Here is an 18376-nt window from a genome sequence, read left to right on the forward strand (position 1 = left end):
GACACTGCAAGGGACAACATGCAGGCCTCTCCACAGAGATACCACTTGGTATTGCAAGTGTGTTTAAAACACAAACAAGAAAGCAAAAGGGGAAAAAAAAAAAAGACTACCCACAATTTTGAGGTTTAAAATATTTGTCTTGCTGATAAATAATTTACAAAAATAAGGCACACCTCCTGCTCTGGCTGCCATGCAGGCACCTTCTGTTTAAACTGCTAGAAGCTTCTTCTCTATTAATTTTAATGCTTGAGCATGAGAAAAGAAAGCTGCAGACCAGTGCCTATATCAACTTTAATAAATAATATATTTTGCCATATTCATCTTCCAAACTAAGTAAATGACAAAAGCAGACCCTCAGAAGGACAGGATTTTCAAACCAGATTAATTCTCTTATTTTGAAGCCAGAGGTTACATTACTTGACTTAGCAATGGAGCACACGCTCAAACCAGCAAAAGCAGATGGAAAAATAACATATGGCAGTTGAAGCACATATTCAAGCACACCTGCATCTTGGGATGTGAGTTCATTGCATCTTCAACAGTTGCTTCTGCTTCCATAGCCCCTACTGGCAGAGCCCAGAGCATACCCTGCCCTCCCTGCTGGTGCAGGCACACGGGTGGCAGCAGCACAGCAGTAGGGAAGGTGAGGCTCAGCTCAGAGCTTACCTCCTGGTGAACAGAACCCTGCAACAAGTAGCTGCCCAGGAAGAAGCCAGAGAGGCCTGGCATCCCTCTGCCACCCTCCCCCTGCCACTCTGCTGGGAATGGTGCCAGACCTTCACCTGACATCACGGCAAGTTTCCCAACCAGAAAAACCAAGCTGCTCTGTGTGTGCAAAACCCTTGACACTCATTAGACCCAGGATCACTCGGAAAGTGCCTCAAGTCATAGTGTCAGGGAATATTTATGTCCAGAGCGCTCCAAGACAGAAAATGCTGCTCTGAGCCTGGCCAGGAGGGGTGCAGTCCATGGGAACTCTACCTTGGTCTGCTCTGCAGCTGATGTGTTCCTGCTGCAGCCCTTGGACTGCAAAGGAATTGTGCTGCTTTATGCCATCTAAGGTCTCTGGTCAAAGACATGAACCCCAACAGCAATGGTAGTGGGGAAAGCAAGAGGGTTCTATGTTTTTATTCTAAACTTGCACAGGATTTAGCTTTCCTTTGGATTTTATCTAATTCAGCAAGCATCAGGTGTTGCTTCAAAACCACTCTCTGGTGGGCAAAAACCCTGGCTCTTCGAAACCTGAGTTCAGGAACAGAAGCTAGGGGTAAACCGGAGCATTTACTAAAGCTCTGGCACAAAGACCACTAGGGCCATGGAGGAACTTCCACCTTTTTAAAAACGAAGGAGGATTTCCAAAGGGAATGGAATTTGGCTCTCTAAAGGGTCTCCATTCCTCTCTTTCTACAAAGGACAAACCTCAGGAGGTTTAGGGTTTTCATTTAAGCATTCTGTTCAGGTAAGCTAAACTAAATTTGTCTGTAACATCTGTTTAAGAATAAAAACATATGTGTGAAGAATTGTTGCTGGGAAAAACACCCAAACATATAATTTTTGAAGCCCTGAGCCAACAGGTGAATATTTTCACAAGTCAGTAAGCACCCATGCAGCTCAGCCTCCAGACTGAGGTTTGCAACTGCATCAGGCACTTGTGGGCAACATGCTCAAACCTGGATGCAGGAGAGCTTTAAACATGGAAATCTTTTTCTTCTTTTTATTTTGAATTAATAATGTGCACAAAAATAAGACTGTAATGAACTGCATGGAGAACAATCAACATTAGGAGGGATTTGCATTTCTTTTGCACCTTGAGCCAAACAACTACAAAATTATGCACAGGATTCTCTCCATCTGAACACAGTAAATATTAATAATCTCTGAATCAGCAATGAAATGCCTTTTACCCCTGAACCCTGAAGAGAAACTTTCCAGCTCAGGAAGCTGTAGTACAGTGACTGCGACCACACTGACAGGGCAGGGAAGCTGCAGCCCTGGAAATGCAGCTATGCCCCCCCGCCCCTGCCTGTCGCACAGCTCCCTGGGTGTAAGCATCACCAAGCTGCCTGCGCCGCTGCCAGAGCAGCAGGCATGCTGCCAGTGGCACAGCCTGGTCTTATCACCACAGTGAAAACATTTGCTACGTTCAGGGCAAGTTGATAAACAGAGATTTTTTTAATTCTTCTTCTTCTTCTTTTTTTTTTTTTTAAATGTGCAAAATGAAAGTAAACCGTTCCTCTAGATGTATTGTGCCTTTGGGCTCCATTTGAGGGGAGGGAAAAAAGACAGAAAGCTGCTGTGAAGGTCACAGAGTGAAAGAACTTCCTCAGGGCACAGAATAAATTAAATCCCAAGGAAAAAAATAAAATGTGATTTCCAGAGTGTGAGGCACAAACTCAAAATGACAATGATTGACAGCCAAACTATATCCGTGCAATATCCAAGACTGCACGTTCTCATTTACCTCGGTGTAGCCAGCAAGCGCCCATTAAACATCCGTCTGATGCCCAAATTAACCTTCTTTGCAAACTGAAAGAGGCACAAACTATCATAATCAACCTTTCATTATCACAGCAGCCTCTAGTTAAAGGGTCAGAATAATTGTGCCATCAGAGCCCTGATTGTTTTCAATCAACAGACGACTGGAGTGACAGCTCGGTGATGGAGTAGTTTGATGAAACCACACCAGGCCTAATCAGAGCAGATGAAAGGAAGGCATGATTGGTGCAAATGAACAGTCGTGCCTCTCCTTTTCATTTACAATCTGAAATTACTCTTAAATTTACAAGGGGGTTTTCTCCCTTATGAGTACCTCTGAAAGAATGTTTGACTTATTATGAGTTCTGACAGCGCAGAGTTATAAAACACAGGTAGGGTTTTCAGCCCAGGCTTTAAGTGGGCATTCAGCATAATTTTAACAAATCCACTCTTGAAAAAGCACAAAATGACTAAAGACTTCCGATGACCTAACCTTTCAGTGCTGTTTGATTAGCAGAACCATTTGTCATGGTTCACATTCTTCCCAATAAGAGATTAAAAAGAAATGGGCAAGGATCTCTTGCAAATGTTTTCCCTTAGCCAGTGCATTGTTGTGTTATTGCTCTCCTGTTCTCCCTCACAAAACACAAAAATATTGAAGAGCACCACATTAATAACCCTTTTCCTCTTAGAATGAATAACGGAATCCAAGCAAGGCATTGTTTGGTGATGAAAGCAGAGACCAAATATCACACCACTGACAGCATCAATGGTTAGTCTCCTGGTGGGCTGGGTTGTTCATTCCCACTTTCTAAGGGGTGAGAAATTGATCAGCCCCACTAGGGGTTTCTTACCTTACTCACTGGCACAGAGTGCCTCACAAATTAACAGAAAACAAACAAACAAAAACCTGAAACCCAAAAAACAAACCCAAACAAACAGACCAAAACAAAGAACAGTCAAAACAATCAGCCAGCCACACTGCTCCATGATGACCATGGCCTGCCAAAAGGGATGTTTTTCCATCAAAAAGGTTGTGAGAGAGACGGTGTTAGTTTCATTTCCTATCCAAGCTTTTCCTATGAAACAAAAAGAAAAAAAGCCTTGTTCCTACCAGGTCAGAACAGAAGGTACACTTTTCAAACTGGTGTTCACTTCCTGTGCACACTTTATCCACTGCATCTTCTTTACTATTTCTTGTATTTACTGGAAATGAGACTAGACAGCTGCCCACCACAGAGACACTGACTAGCCCCAATAAAAATATTTCATCTTTTTAGGCTTGAAATAAAACAACTATGATCAAAACTCAACTTTACAGGTGGCCAGCTGATCTACAGCAACATATTACATTATGCATGGTAATGAATCATATTACATTAAAGCAGAGAGTGGTTGTAGTGGAAGAACAAAGCTTTTCATCTCCTCAAGCTCAAACTGAAGGAAGTAGGGACAGAAGGTAAACTCTCAGCTGTTGTAAATTGTCACAGCTCATGGAAGTTTGCCATTTTACGTTTTCTGGGGAATCTGAACTTCAAAATCATATAGCACTTGCCTTCCAAGTATCCCATAGCAATTTATAAGCAGTCAAAGTCAAGCTTCCCAGAGCAGTGTACTTCTTAACTATTCTCCCAACATGGGAACTAAGAGAGAAAAATTAAGTGATGTAGCATAAGACAGCACTGGCATAGCTGGCACATAATCCAAATCTTCTGTCCCCTCAAGCTGTCCACAAATGAGTCACCTTACTCCACTACCAAAACCCTGTGGAGATTTTTATGCCCCATACCACAGAACAAAGCCTGGCAAGATGCAGGGAGCTGAAACTAAGAACAAAAAAAAAGATCCCTAAAAACGTCTGACAAAAGTATTTGAGATAGTTTTGCAGCTGAGAAGCACATCTCCATAAAGGCAATAAAACAGTGCATTTCAGTTTCAAGGGAAGGAATTCACCTGCTTCCTGAAAGTGCAGCCAGTAAGCCTTTTAGTGATGGACAAGGTTCACTTTTCACCTCGTGATAAACTCGACACATCCTCATCATGACTGCTCCCTGTGGAACAAGCATGCTGCACACACACAGCCAGGAGGAAAAATACCAAACAATTTGCTTTTTGCGCCTCCAACTCTTAAAAAGAATTCTAAGGTATAATCTTGAAGTTTTGTTTATTTAATCCTTTCACCCTTGTCACTGTTCAAAGTTTACTCACATTTTAATGCAGCTGACAAATAATACATCTCATCTGTACAGAGCAGTATTTCATCATCTCCTGTGCTAAGCGAAAAAGACAATATGAGAATACATCCTGGATACAGCAACAATGGCTGTCACTGGCTTAGCCTGGCTAAAAACATATCCCAATGGTGGAGTAAATGGCCCCAGTCTCAGCCCCTGGTGGTTTCCTGGTGGGCTATCTTGGTTGATTATTTGTTTTATAGCAACACATCATTCTATTCCTTGTCTATTGTCTCCACCTACACCAAGCCAAAACGTTTCAAAGACTTTAAGAGGGAGAGAAAGGAGTTTACTTGCTTTATCCCCTACACCCTGCTTTGGAAGTCACGTTTCTGTTTCTGAAAGAATCAGCAGGAATCACTGCAGGTACATGAATCACCTTCCTAGCAGGCTGACCTTAATGTTACTGCTTAACATTCTTAGCCTTGATTTTTCCAGGGTTGATTCCCCATATTCCCTGAAATTGGGCAACTGTGAACTGGTAGCCTCACAAGAACTCCCAGAGGTGCCAGATGTGATTTTGCCACCTCAGTGCAAATCACATCCCAGCATCACTCTGCGCCCAGTTTGGGTGCATTCAAGTAACTGCCTTGGTGTGCTGGGAGCACACTGCTGAGGGGGCCTTGGGACTTCAAGCTAGTGACAATTCTTGTGCTCTGCCTCTCTCCAGAGGTTCCAGGAGGGAAGCTTTAATTCATACTCAGGCTCTGTGGCAGCCCTGCTAGAGCAGCGCACCCAGGACACGCAAACTCCTGCTGCCACGGGAGCCACGCAGCCACAGGTAAGAGGGAACTCAGACACCAGCATCCCCACATCAGCTTTTCCATTATCTGCCCCACTTTGTGCCAATTTCCGCCAGCTTCCCTAGCACCTCTTGCTTTGCTGTTCTTCCTTAAGACATAGGATGGGGATTTGTCAAAGTCAATGAGCACTTTATTACAGTGAGAGTGCTCAGTAATGAACAATTCAGCAATTTAATGAGATTCTGTAGATCTGTCTCCAACCTGTCCATCAAGTTTCACTTCTATAAAGCACCCTGACAGTAATCCTCTGGCATACCCAATCTTCACCCTGGGCTGAATATTAGATTCTTCCACGGTATATTGCATTACCACTATAACCTTAGCAAAAATGATGAACTTAACTACACTTGAGGCAATATAGCTGGTCTGATTTGATTTTCTTCTATTGAGTTGACTATGAGGGAATTACTTATTTACTAAGAGAAAGCAAAAAACCAGTTTCTCACTGCCTTCTGAATGCCTAAATTGGTAAATATTTATGCGTGCCTTTTAATTCATTCTGGGGACATGGACTATTTCTAAATACATATTTATTGCTGGCTGTACTGGCTGAATTAAAAGGACACAAACACAGGTGTTGCCTGCAGCAGGAAGTTAGTTTAAACAACTGTCCAGCACAGCATTAGTAACCTTTGGAGAGGCAATTATGAGAGCACTCACACGGACAGCATAGGGTCTGCTGGCACTGCCAAAGCAGCACATTACCTCTCCCCAGCACAACATTGCAACAGAACGTTTGTCACCCTTGTCTCAGGAAGCGTTCCTGACTGACACCATTCAGAAAATGCTCTTCCTGCAGGACAGGACAATGAAACAAGGTCTGAAAATGTCCACTTTCCACACTTTGCTCCAGCAGGTTGCAGAAGGTCTGCTGCCCTTTATGACCTGGCATTAAGTTATACTTATATGGCTTTCTGCAACAGCTTCTCCAGCAAAAGGCTAGCAAACCATGCAGCTAGATTTCACTGACCCTGCAGAGAAACTGGGATCAAATCCAGCTGGCCAATCAGCCAGGCCACACAGGGGAGCTTACACATCAAAACCTTTTCTGATAAAGGGAACAGGGATAGAACTCTGGAGCACTGCACCTAGAAAACCCAAACCAAGGCCACCATCATGGGCAGTGTGCTGCAGGTAAATGACATCCTCCAGGGACCAGGACAGGACAGAGTCTAATTTGCTCTCAGTATTTGCAGATAATCTCACCTTTGTAAAATACTCCATCATCTAAAGCCTCCAAGTTTTGACAGCAAACACGCTGGTTCCCAGGCTGAAAGGTTAAGTTCCACCAGCACAATTCCTCTGTGGCTTGAAGAGTTAGCAAGATGTTTCTGTGTTTGAAGAAGTATTTTGTTCCTGCATGACATGATTCATCCACAGAACATGAAGTGCCCCACAGGTGAGCACACATTTTACACTTGGAGAAAATGATGGCACAGAAATGAAATCATTGCTTACAATAATACAAAAGATAAAGAGATAAATAAGAGGGACTGAAAGACAAATCATGTTCCTGACTCACCCTGCTCTGGTGGACCAATATAACCCTCTTGCTAAAAGGAAAGCAAAGGTTTCTTTGAAAGCTCCTGCAGTACTTTCCTGGATAAAAAAATGACAGCAAGAAAGAGTGTTTGGCCAGACAACATCACAGAAATTTCCTCTCACTATACTGTGAGCTGCAATTTTCAAACTATGGGAATGCTTCCAAGGACAGATCTGGGGTTAGTTTCATGTTTCCCTGTACAGGCTATATGATTTTTTTCATATTAGATTTCCCACACAGATATTAAAGTTCACAACATAATGCTTTTATCCTGCTAATACTCTGTGCTAGCAACCTGGCTCCTTTCCACATCCAGCTTTTGTCAGGGCAATGACTGCCATCTCCAGCTTCTTGCTGCAAACCTTCCACCGAAGCCTCTGCTCAGCCTGGAGCACAGCAGCCTAAATCACAATTGTAGTTACACCCTGAGTTTGGCTGAAGTGGAGGGGGTTGCCAGCAGCCCCACCAGAGGCAAAGGTCACCAAGTTGCAGCCATCTCTTCAGCAGAGCTGGATCCTCAGGAAGACTTCTGGCTGTGTCTGAGTAACACAAGGGAAGCACCAAGTTTCCTTTCAGACAAGCTAACTGCATTAACACAAGACAGTATTTTTTCATTGTTACTTTAAAATTTCCCACAGTTGTCACTCTCAGTTTGTGCTGAAGTGCTGCTGGATTCTGCTCCAGGGTTTCAGAGCTGCCCACTGCTCTGGCTCACAGTGTCCCATGTCCTGCTGCTCGCCAGCTCCTTACCTGCCAGATCTGCTCCTCACTGAGGGAAGTGAGTCTGTCACTCTTGAAAACCTCTCGGAGAACACAATATGGGAGTGACAGAACTTTCTCAGGATGACTCTTCAGGAGCTCAGAGAGGTGTTTCACTAAGAAGTCAACCACTGCATTCTCCAACAAAGTGAGATTGAAGAGATCCGCAAGCTTATACAGGTCCAAGTAATTAAAGCTATTTAATTCCTAAAAGGGTAAAGCAAACAAAATATGCCTCAGGAGAAAACAAAAAAACCAACCAACCAACCAACCAACCCCCCCCCCCCCCCCAAAACAACCACCCACCCACACAAGACCTAATCCAAAGTAGAGAACAAGCACCCCACAGGTCTCAGATAATGAACAAGATTATTCTTTTGGAGCTGTGGAGAAGGCAGGCAAGTCAAAATTAATTAACACAGCCTGGTTCCAAATGTGTAAATGTGCCCAGTGCAGATGTAAATACACAGGATGGTGCTGATTTACAGTGCAGCTGCTCAGGTTAAATATGTACGAAGTATCCGCAAGAAACCTGGATTAGTACAGCACACAATAAAGCAGCATGATTTACCCTGCACGGCAAGAGCTGGCAGGAGTTAGGAAGTGGTTTGCAAAAAAAACTGCACTTGCTAACTAGAACGGCTTGTTGCGAACAAGGGTGGGCTCACTGTTCACTGCTTTCATCCAGCTAGAGCACTGCTGCAGCACAACTTTCAGTTCACAAAACAGGGCAAAATAGGAGAGTCTGAGTTACATTTTGTTACACCCAAATTTATCTTTGGTGAGCACACAGCCCTTTTTCCCCAGCCATGATGTCCCCATGATATCAAATTGTCATGGATGTGGCCTCCTGTTCCCTACAGCAGCAGAGAACCTGCAGAGACAAAAGCTGCAGTGACCCAGGGTAGGAAGTTTTCCCATCATGGTAACAGCTAACCTGTACCTCTGGGTAATGTTTCCAGCTTGGGCATTAGTGCCCAGACAGCCAACTGCTGCTGCTCCACACCACGCAGCTCTTCCCATTTCCCACACTGCTCCCTATCAGCTGCTGCTCCCTGGCCAGCTCCAGGCATGACTGTGGCACAGAGTCCTGCCAGCCTGGCCTTGCTCATGCGGGACTGGAGCAGGAGGAGAGGCAAACTACCTGCAGTGGGCTTGGCTGTGGCTGCTCTACTGGGTGGAACAGCATCACCAAAAGGAACTGACAGAAATCCTGTAAATGTCAAACCAGCTCTCAGCTGGCAGAGCAGAGCTCAGGGAGCTGGGGAAGTGCGAACAGGGGGGGGCTTATGGACTCCAGTGTGAAGGTGGGAACTGGTTGGCTGTGGAGCTGTTGATGCATATGCAATGGAGGCTGGAGGAAGGATTTTTTCCTCCTGCTTAGAGGACTCAGTGCTGGAGGAAACTGAATCAAGTTCCTGGGGAGGCTGCTGCTTGATCCGTAATCTTCCAGTCTGAACAGCACACCTTCCCTGACAGAGCTGTACCTCACAGATAAATCCTATTCATTACCTACTTAAACTGCTGCAGAGGAGCTTCACGTCATTTTCTTGGAGGAACAAAGAAAAGTTAGTGCTTGTTCTGACAAGGTAAAGAACAGCCATCATCCCCGAAAGCCACAGACATTCCAGTGTCAGTTCCTCTTCACACGAGCACACAGGAGGTAAGGATAAATCCTCCCCAGTTGCAGAAAGAAAGATAAAGGGATGAATTTTACATGAGAAGTATTTGGCCTGTGCAGTTGTTCAGTGATTTAATACCTGCAGATCACAGATGGTACCTCACACCATTATTTCAGCCAGCATGTGCCCAGGTGGCCAAGAAGGCCACCATCAGCCTGGTCTGGATCAGGAACAGTGTGGCAAGCAGGAACAGGGAGGGGATCATGCTCCTGTACTCAGCACTAGTGAGTTTTGGGGCCTTACTCCAAGGACATTTAGGATCTGGAGCAAGTCCAGAAAAGGGTGATGAAACTGGGGCAGAGTCTGGAGAACAGGGCTGGTGAGGAACAGCTGAGGGACCTGGGGGTGTTTAGTATAGAGAAGAGGAGGCTGAGGGGAAACCTCATTGCTCTCTACAGATCCCTGAGAGGAGACTGGAGCCAGGTGGGCTCCAGCTAAATGGTCATAAATAGGACTTGTGGCAGTCTCAGGTTTGATTATATTGCACTGAAAGAGCACGTGCAAGATTGGAAGCTGTGTGCAGCTTTCTCCCAGTGCTGTATCACAGCAGCTGCTCTTTACAAACAGGCAACATAAAGCAGGCTTATAGAAAGTAGTAAAACTTTTTTTTTTAATTGGCATATATTTAAAAGTTTATCTTTTTTGAACTGAGGGATGAAACAAGAACACAAGCAGTGTCACGAAGAGCTGAGGAAAATTAAGGCAAGATAGTAATCCTGTCTCTCCTCATCTGTGCACTACCCTGCTGAAACAGTGAGGCTAAGAAGCTGCATATGAGCATCTACAGACCTGCCAACCAACAGCTGAAATTGTTCTAAAATCCATCCATAAACTCAAAATAATTTCATAATTTGGCCAAATTATCTACCAGTGTCTACTCTGGAACAAGACACTGGGTCTGATGCGATGCACTCAGCTCACTCTGCGCACTACTGCTTCCCCTCTCTCCAAAGGCAGAGATCTATTGTTCTGTGCCACTGGCCTTCTGATTCAGCAGCAGCAACCTTTAGATGCCAAACCAATTTAACAATGAGCTGACACTTAAAACCCTCATAAAAGAAAATCAGTTCTCTGAACAAATACAATCTGAAAGATGACAACATTAAATATTCACAATAAATGATGTGACAGTGTCCGTGCTTTAATACTAAGGTGTGTTTTAATATAGAGATATGATAAATTGTCAAACAAGAAGAATAGATATAAATATTGTATTTAAATTACTTCCAAATCCATCTCTATTCGTTTGTACTTTAAAGAATAATTGCCTTGCGCAATCCACAGCAAAGGATGTAAGTAACAGATTGATAAATTAGAGTTAATCATAACCAAGTACACAGCAGACCACAATATACCTCTACTCCTCAGGTCCCTGTTATAAATAGCAGGAAAAGCACAAGGAGAACTCAGGGAAAAGAATGCATTTCTTTATGACCTTATTTGAAAGATAAACTCCTTGGGGAAATACAATTTATTCAGATTATCAAGACCCTGCTGTGCAAATCTACAGTCTGGGAGCACACTACAGAGATCAAACAATATTTACCTTATTCTGTTGGGTATAAAAGCTTTTAATGAATGCATAATTAAGACAGAAAAAGTATATACAGCTTTCAAATGCCACTGCCAAACCAAGCCATTAATATCCAAAGCATCCTACCCAGTTGTAACTCCACCTGCTTCCTGTTTGGATTACAGGTGCTGTAAATCACAGCACGAAGGGCCTGGCCTTGCTGCTCTGGCAGAGGAGTTGCACACCAGTACCATTTCCCCATGTCCTAAACAGGGCTTCAGCATCTCTAAAACAAAAAAGGAAGCATGAGGTCTTGGGCAGGGATGTGCCTATCCAAAAATCCTTAGACACCTTAAGCACAGGTCATGGCCCTGTGTCCTCCAGGTTCTCTGGTATGCGGAACACCAAGCACCAGCTGCACCATCCAGAGGAGAGCCTCACTATCCATCACAGCAGCATCGGAGTCTAGATACTGGAGAGCACCAAAGTGAAAAGGCCTAGTGACAAAACCAACTTAGCTGACAGCAAAAGATATCAGCACAACTTCAGAGAAAAGAAATCCCGTGCTGTCGGTTCCAGCCCTTCCTTCCTGTGTCCAAGAGAAAAAAACCCTCCCCCACTGCCCTGAGAGCTATCGGCTCATACACCTAAGGACACAGCAATAACACGAGCCTTCAGAAACTAGACTGCAGATCTTACTTGAAGTTTGCCTCCACTAAACCCTGCAGTCACGCAGCTGAACCAGCAGAGGCACCTTGCTGAAGCCTGGTGGCAGAGGAACAGCTAGGGCAGGGCTTCGCCATGTACACAACTGTGCTTACATTCACGAGGCCAGTGCAGGCTGCAGCTAATGATGACTTTAGTGACTTGTTCTATTACTTTACTTCTGATAGATCACTGTTTTCTCATCACTTTCTGTAATTCTTGCTTCTGCTTCCCCTTTTAAGCACGAGAAGTTATTTTCATCCTTGCTGCTATTTCTAAGTAGGTGTAGGGCTAAGCTCACAAGAAACAATATCAAAATATTTCAGCCATGAGAATGCATTTGCCTCTCACTTCACTTTCCCTTGCACCTGCTTAGTTTGCAGGCTCAACTCTGCTGGCCAGCACTGGGGTGCACAGAGCAGAGATGTGAGGCTCTCGTGTGATGCGGTCTTCAGAAAGGGAAACCTGCCCCACACAGACACTCAGAAGTGAAAATGAAAATGCAAACGCTTCCTAGAATCTCAGTCTAAGTTACTCAGTAGTGTAAATCTTCCCAAATGGCAGCCCGGGTCAATATTTCAAGTGACCCTGCCTGCACACAGCTCTGTGCTGCAGGTGTGACTCTGTGCACCACAGAAATAGAGACACAGTGAGGCTGCAGCTGGAAGCTCATGGCAACAGCCACAGGCAAGCTCTCAGTTTCCAGTAGCTGCTTTCCCTTGCTGAGCAGAGGCTGCTCTGGAAATTTCATTTTTTAAAATGTATTGGTTTTTGAAAAGCTGCTGGCCTCACCTGGCTTCATAAGCTGCCAGGTGTTGCTGGCAAGGTAACTGCAGCAATCACAGCTATCTAACGAAGAAACACAGCTGCCATAAAACTTCCTGTAGAGACAATTCCACCTGCTGCCAGCTCAGCTCCCTCTGAACCAAACACAAGTCCTGCTTCAAGTCATTCAAGATCCAATACCACCTATGCAGATAGAAATCACAGATTCTCTAAGACTCTCCTGAAAGACAGGAAGTTTAGCAGCAACTTCTTCCAAATTAATAAACAGATGTTTAGAAGAGATGACACAGGAAAGTCAGGAATAAAACTGCAAACATTTTTCAGTTTGGAACAAGACACTTGCAGGATATCACTGATGGTTAATAAAGAGAGCACTAATGTTTAGGTTTGCCTTTTTAATTTCTACAACTAGTGAGATGGATGAGGTTGGTTTGTAACTTTCCAAGCTCTGATCACATTGGCTGAGGATTCAGCAGGACTGCAGCTATATGCTGATTTTCGCTCTGGGTTCAAGGCCTAGCCAACACTCTGGGCAGAAAAGGAGTTTTAGTTTTAAACAGAATTAGTCCACATCACAATCCTGAAGCCAGGCTCTGGTTCCCTGGCAAAGCCTTCTCTGATGCAGTCATGCAAACAAAGCACTACAAATGCCAGGAAGTGATTTCTCAGCTCCTGGTGCTGAAGTCGACTGGAAGACATCAACAGCCTTACACAGAACCTGCTTCCTCCTTTGTGCTTCCCTGCAAACCAAACACTTCAGCAACAAATGCTTCTCTACCAGCTACTGAAGTACTATTTAAGAGTGGTGACGACTAGGAAACAGTCTGGGTACTCTCCTTTCTGTCACTATTTATGTACACTGTGGCCTTACAGGTCCTGCTTCCTCACCAGCACCACATTGCAAAATGAAAATCAGCTTTACAAGGTCTTTTTCATGTCTGTTACAGATGGAGCAGGCTGAGGCATTCACTGTTTTCCTCAGTTTCAGGTGCCAAGTCACCTCTCAAATGCCGTCAAATAACACATTTTTTTCATTAGTTCTCTTAAAAAAGATTCTGTTCCTGCTTAACATTTCAAACCTGAAATGAATCCCTGTGAAAGTAACAACAATAACATGTTTTAAAGTGTAGAAGAGGCATACATAGACTTAATTCATAATGAAGAAGGGAAAAGTCAGTTCTACTTTGGCTAAGCCAGCAGAGAGCAAAGAAAAGGATAATTAACTCTCTGCCACAGGGATACTTCTGCGACAAAAATCAGATTGTGACTCACTCCAGGCCCAGTGTTCTCTACAGGTTCATAGGTTACACGTGATTTATAGTCACTGTTTCGCACTTAGCATTCTGGCTTTTCCCATGTTGGTAAATACTTCACAGCCAAGGCATTTCCACATCCCAGAAATATCTTTGGTGCACTCCTCAGACTGCTTTAGACCAAAGCAAATGTAAATAAAATGTCTCTCAGCTTCTGCATGGGAGGCAAAAGCAAAGCTGTGTCTGCCTGGTGCCTGTGCTCCTGTTCCTTCCCACCAGAGCTGCAAGACTCCTCTTTCAGGTCACGTCTTTCACATAAAAGTGCTAAACTAATGCTGCTTAATGACAAATTAATGTCCATGAATAAAAAATACACCTCTAATAGCACAGACTAATTTGCCATTACAATATCATCATTGGACATGCCCCGGTTTAATATGATGTATTTAATTCATAACTTAATGAGTGATATATAAAAAGAGAGAGATGAACCCTGCAATTACATTTATGTGAGCCTGTCACCTTATTTGTAAAACCTTAGAGTCATTTACATTCAAATTAGAACAAATGAGTGATTTCACAAAGTGCAGTGATAAATGACCACTGCTGCCCCAGACAGAGCTGTATTTCCTGCAAAAATATCAACACTTTCCTATTATTTGTTAAAAATTACAATGCACATTGCCCAGTGTTGTGTGAATAATGACTTTTTTACTGATTAGGTCAGAAAACGAATACGGAGGGAAAATAAATAATTTTTCTGCCAGTGCCGTGCGCGGGCGGCCGGGAGGTGTCCGCGGCCGGCCTGACGTGCTCACAGCGCCACCTGCTGCCCACGCCCGGCCAGGCAGGCTCCAGAGCGGCCTCTGGGATGCCCTCTCGCAGTCAGGCACTGCCCTGCCAGGCTGCCAGCTGGGCACACACCAGCAGAGCAGGGCAGTTGCCGCCCTGCCAGCTGGGGCTCTGACACCTGAGCCGCCTCCTTCCCAAAGACAGGCAAAAGTTGCAGACATGGGGGTAGGAGCCATGTGGGGACAGAGAGCAGAGGTATTGACCACATGGTAATAAAACCAAAGGAGAATTTTGTACACTGAGCACTTCGCGATTCATCAGCCTCTGTTTGCAGCTTTATACAAGTGTCAGAGGGATTGCAGGAGCAGGAATTTCTCTGGGCAGAGGTCAGGAAGGCTAGCCCAGGCATGGAACCCACACTGGCTGCAAAGACAGCATGAGAAGGGCAGGGAGGGCATGATGAAGCAGCACAGCTTCTCCCTTCCTATTGCAGACATATACCAAAGCTGCTCTTCTTTCCCGACAGAAACTGCAGAGCAGGAAGACACAGCAGCATCTGCCTCTTCCCAGCTTGTGATCTCTCCTGCAACTGACAGAGAGCACCAGCACCCAGCTGTACAGAATCACAGCACATCTACCATCATATCACAGCTCAGCAGCAGCAAGGGGACTACAGCAAGAATGGGACTCAGAGCCACTGGCTATGCCATTGCCACTTTCCTCACTGGCACCAGCTGAAGAACAGAGAAAACCACCATAATTTTCTTCCCAAGTACCTAAGTTGGAATCCTCTCCAGTGCATTCATATCTCACACATACAGATCTGTATCCCTGTGACGTATCTGTGACAGAGATGAAGCATTCCAGCAGTTGCTGTTGAGCTTTGTGCAAGAACCTTCCTAAAGATTGTCAACAGCTAGGTGACTCAGCAGCTGACACAACATACTCCTTCAGAAAGGAGCCATCCAGCACAGCAACTGCTGGCTGCAGAGCACAGATTTTCAGTGAAATGGGGACATCATTTCTGTCTGCTTTGCATTCCTGGAATGGGAAGGTCACTGTCCATCATGGAATAGAGTTGATACACTCAAGTTTGATGGTGGTGGCTTTGCAAAACATCACTCCAGGGGGTGTGGGGAGAGTGTATGTCTGTTCCTATATTACAAGCAGTTTCAAAAAGGCAAGTCCTGGCTGCTGGATGACCTTTAGATTTTTTTTTTTTCCCAGCAGTTTAATTTGCTCTGTATGAAAAACCCAGGCACTAAAATCCTGACTGTGGTGGGTTTTCTAGTAATACAAAGGTGATGCTCTCAATCTCTACTGTAAAAATTAATTCATTTCTGGAGGAGTGTATCTTGGTGAAAGTTAGGATTGTATTGTGGGCAGCATTCCAAATGGAGAAGCTGGGTTTAAGAAAACAGGTTTGAAGCTCTGGCCCCACCACGGATGTAAACCATGCACGCTGCCTTTGATTGCACTGGCAGGCTCATTTGTAGCTTCCTCCTCTTTAAATGTGTTCCATCTATAAACATATTTTAAAAGATGAGGAAAAGATGCAGATGGTTAGGTGTTCATGCACCATGAGAGAATGTTGGCTTGCAAGCCTAAAGTGACCATTATAGTAAGAAGGTTGAAAATAAAAAGGCCCTCCCCAAGACAATTTGCCTGCTTCAGTTATTACCAAGAATTATTCCAGGAGGTCTTTTTTTAGCATTTGTGAGTACATTCATCTAATTTCACCATGCCTGGTGCTGCTCACTGCTTGCTTTTGCATACAAGAATCCAGAGCAGACAGCACAAAGGCAGCTCCAAGAAGATTCCAACTGACTGCTGCTGTACAGTACTGCATTTTTCCAGGCTCATTTTAAAACACTTACCTAAAATGATCTTTTCAGGTTAAATTAGGCCTCTGCAGAGACAGTCTGACCAACACAAGCAGCAAGTGGCAGACACTGCTGTGGCAGAGTTCTAGGCATTAAAGGTGCTTTGAACAATTCTGCAGCTTCCAAGGCCCTCACTCACAGCCATCATCACATTAGCTCCTGAGCTACACTCAAGGTGGAAATAACACTGGGCTTTAGGAAACACAGAAAAATCACTCAACTATAAGATTTCAGAGCTGGACAGTCTTACAGCCCAGGTCCCTGAATGCCAATGGAACTCAACCACTGATTTGAAAACTAAGTGCTAAAGCTATACCCATGCAATACTGCATTGATGTTGATCAGGAGGAGGAAATTCCGTAAAACCCATACTCTCAGTAGCAGTCCCTGCTTATTAAGGCTCTTTGATTGTTAAAACAATCTGCAGCTTGTGGATCTCTCTCTGGTACTGGATAGACAAATGGCCAGGAAAGAGACAGAACTAATATCTGCAGTCAGTTACATAACTCAGACATATGAAACAAACATTTCTATCTGCTCAATAAATCTTTTTAAAGGTTTATTCTCTTGCATAAGGATAAAGTAATCATGTACTCTTCAGAAAAAAAAACATTTATAAGCTTTGAAGTTCAAACCAGGCACTTAGCACCACATTCTCTACAATTCCATACAAGAAGTCCATTCTCAAATCTCTATCATATTCAGCACCTTCAACTACCTTTTCCTTGCCTTCTCCAATGTCAATAGCAGGACAGTTATGGTCCAGTAGAACACTAAAGGCTGAAACTTTTAAAAGGAAAACAAGACATTCAGCTAACCCATCCCCTGTAGTTCAAAGTCTACCTGTTGGCTGCAGATTTCTGCGTTAGCCTCCTTTGAAGAAACTCAGCCCAAAACTGAGAGTCAGTCTGTGGTTTATCTGGCATTTCACATTTCTTATTCCTCAAAACAATGGATGGGAGGAAAAAGCACCTATAACAAACAGACACCCAAAACAGACTCAAATTCACATCTCTTGAAATCCAGTTAGATCACAGTAGGTGTTGTGCTGATCCCCTCCTACTGAAATCAGTCTTGAAACAAGATTTTAGCCAACAGGAATGGCTGATAAGCAGGCAGAGGAGCCTCACCTGAATCAGATAGTGAGAACATAAGCTAAGAAGCTCCAGCAGCTGCAAATGGCTCCCAGCTGCCAGGACATCCTGTATCACCCCTGGTTCCAAGAGGATCTGTAAAGAAGAAAAGGGAAAGTTTGTCATGCAGATTCAGAGTTCCTGTAGCAAATGCTTTGGGTCTTTGTTATTTCAGATATTTAAGTTGAGGTCAAAACCAATGAAGTACAATTAAGCATACAAAAAAGTCTTTGGCAGCATGGGGACAGAGTTTTTAAGGTCCACCTGAACTGCCCAAGGGATTTTCAAGTAGCTTTTCCTGTGAGAGCCCATGAGCATGACCCTCTAAATACTTTAAAACAAAATGCAAGTTGTTTGTTTTGAAGGGAGGGTTCTCCAAACAACAGAATGTCATCTCTAAGCCTGGCTGCTTCGAATGTCCAGGGTTGCTATTCCTCAGGCTTGTGAGCAACACACAGGCAAGGAACACCTTTCCCATCCTGCATGTCACTGCTTCAGAATTTCTCTAATTGCTTTCTCCATTTTACAGAGCAAAGCTGTGAAGGCACAGAGCAAGCATGCTGCTGGGGAAGTGCCAGAAAGGGCTTAGAAACCAGGACTGATTATCCTGTCACTTGCTCACACAAAACTCCTCCTCACTTCAATTATAATCATGCACAGGCAGCAGCCAGGATAATTGGGCCTCAGCTCCTGCCCTGCTGTCTTGGGGTCAGCTTGTTAGAACATCCCTTTCAGGACACAAAAAGGTCTTTGGGAAGACAGACACTGGTCAGCTTCTTATCAGCAATCACATTCCAATCAATCCAAATGAATAT

At 44.2% G+C, this 18376-nt stretch overlaps 1 protein-coding gene across 7 annotated transcripts in view; it reads right to left on the reverse strand.

Moving 5' to 3' along the window:
• KLHL32 (kelch like family member 32) overlaps window positions 1–18376 on the reverse strand; it is a 54090-nt gene that overhangs the window by 11807 nt on the left and 23907 nt on the right. For 3 of the 7 annotated variants that reach the window (XM_054393061.1, XM_054393064.1, XM_054393059.1), the window contains 2 exons: window positions 17559–17657; window positions 7806–8021 (listed from right to left, as the gene is read on the reverse strand). In XM_054393061.1, coding sequence (XP_054249036.1) covers window positions 7806–8021; window positions 17559–17657 — 315 coding nt within the window. The remainder of the gene's footprint in view (window positions 1–7805; window positions 8022–17558; window positions 17658–18376) is intronic. The other 4 variants (XM_054393062.1, XM_054393060.1, XM_054393065.1 and 1 more) reach the window with 2 other exon arrangements.

This window comes from Indicator indicator, chromosome 27, assembly GCF_027791375.1.
Source record: "Indicator indicator isolate 239-I01 chromosome 27, UM_Iind_1.1, whole genome shotgun sequence".
NCBI classification, from domain to species: domain Eukaryota; kingdom Metazoa; phylum Chordata; class Aves; order Piciformes; family Indicatoridae; genus Indicator; species Indicator indicator.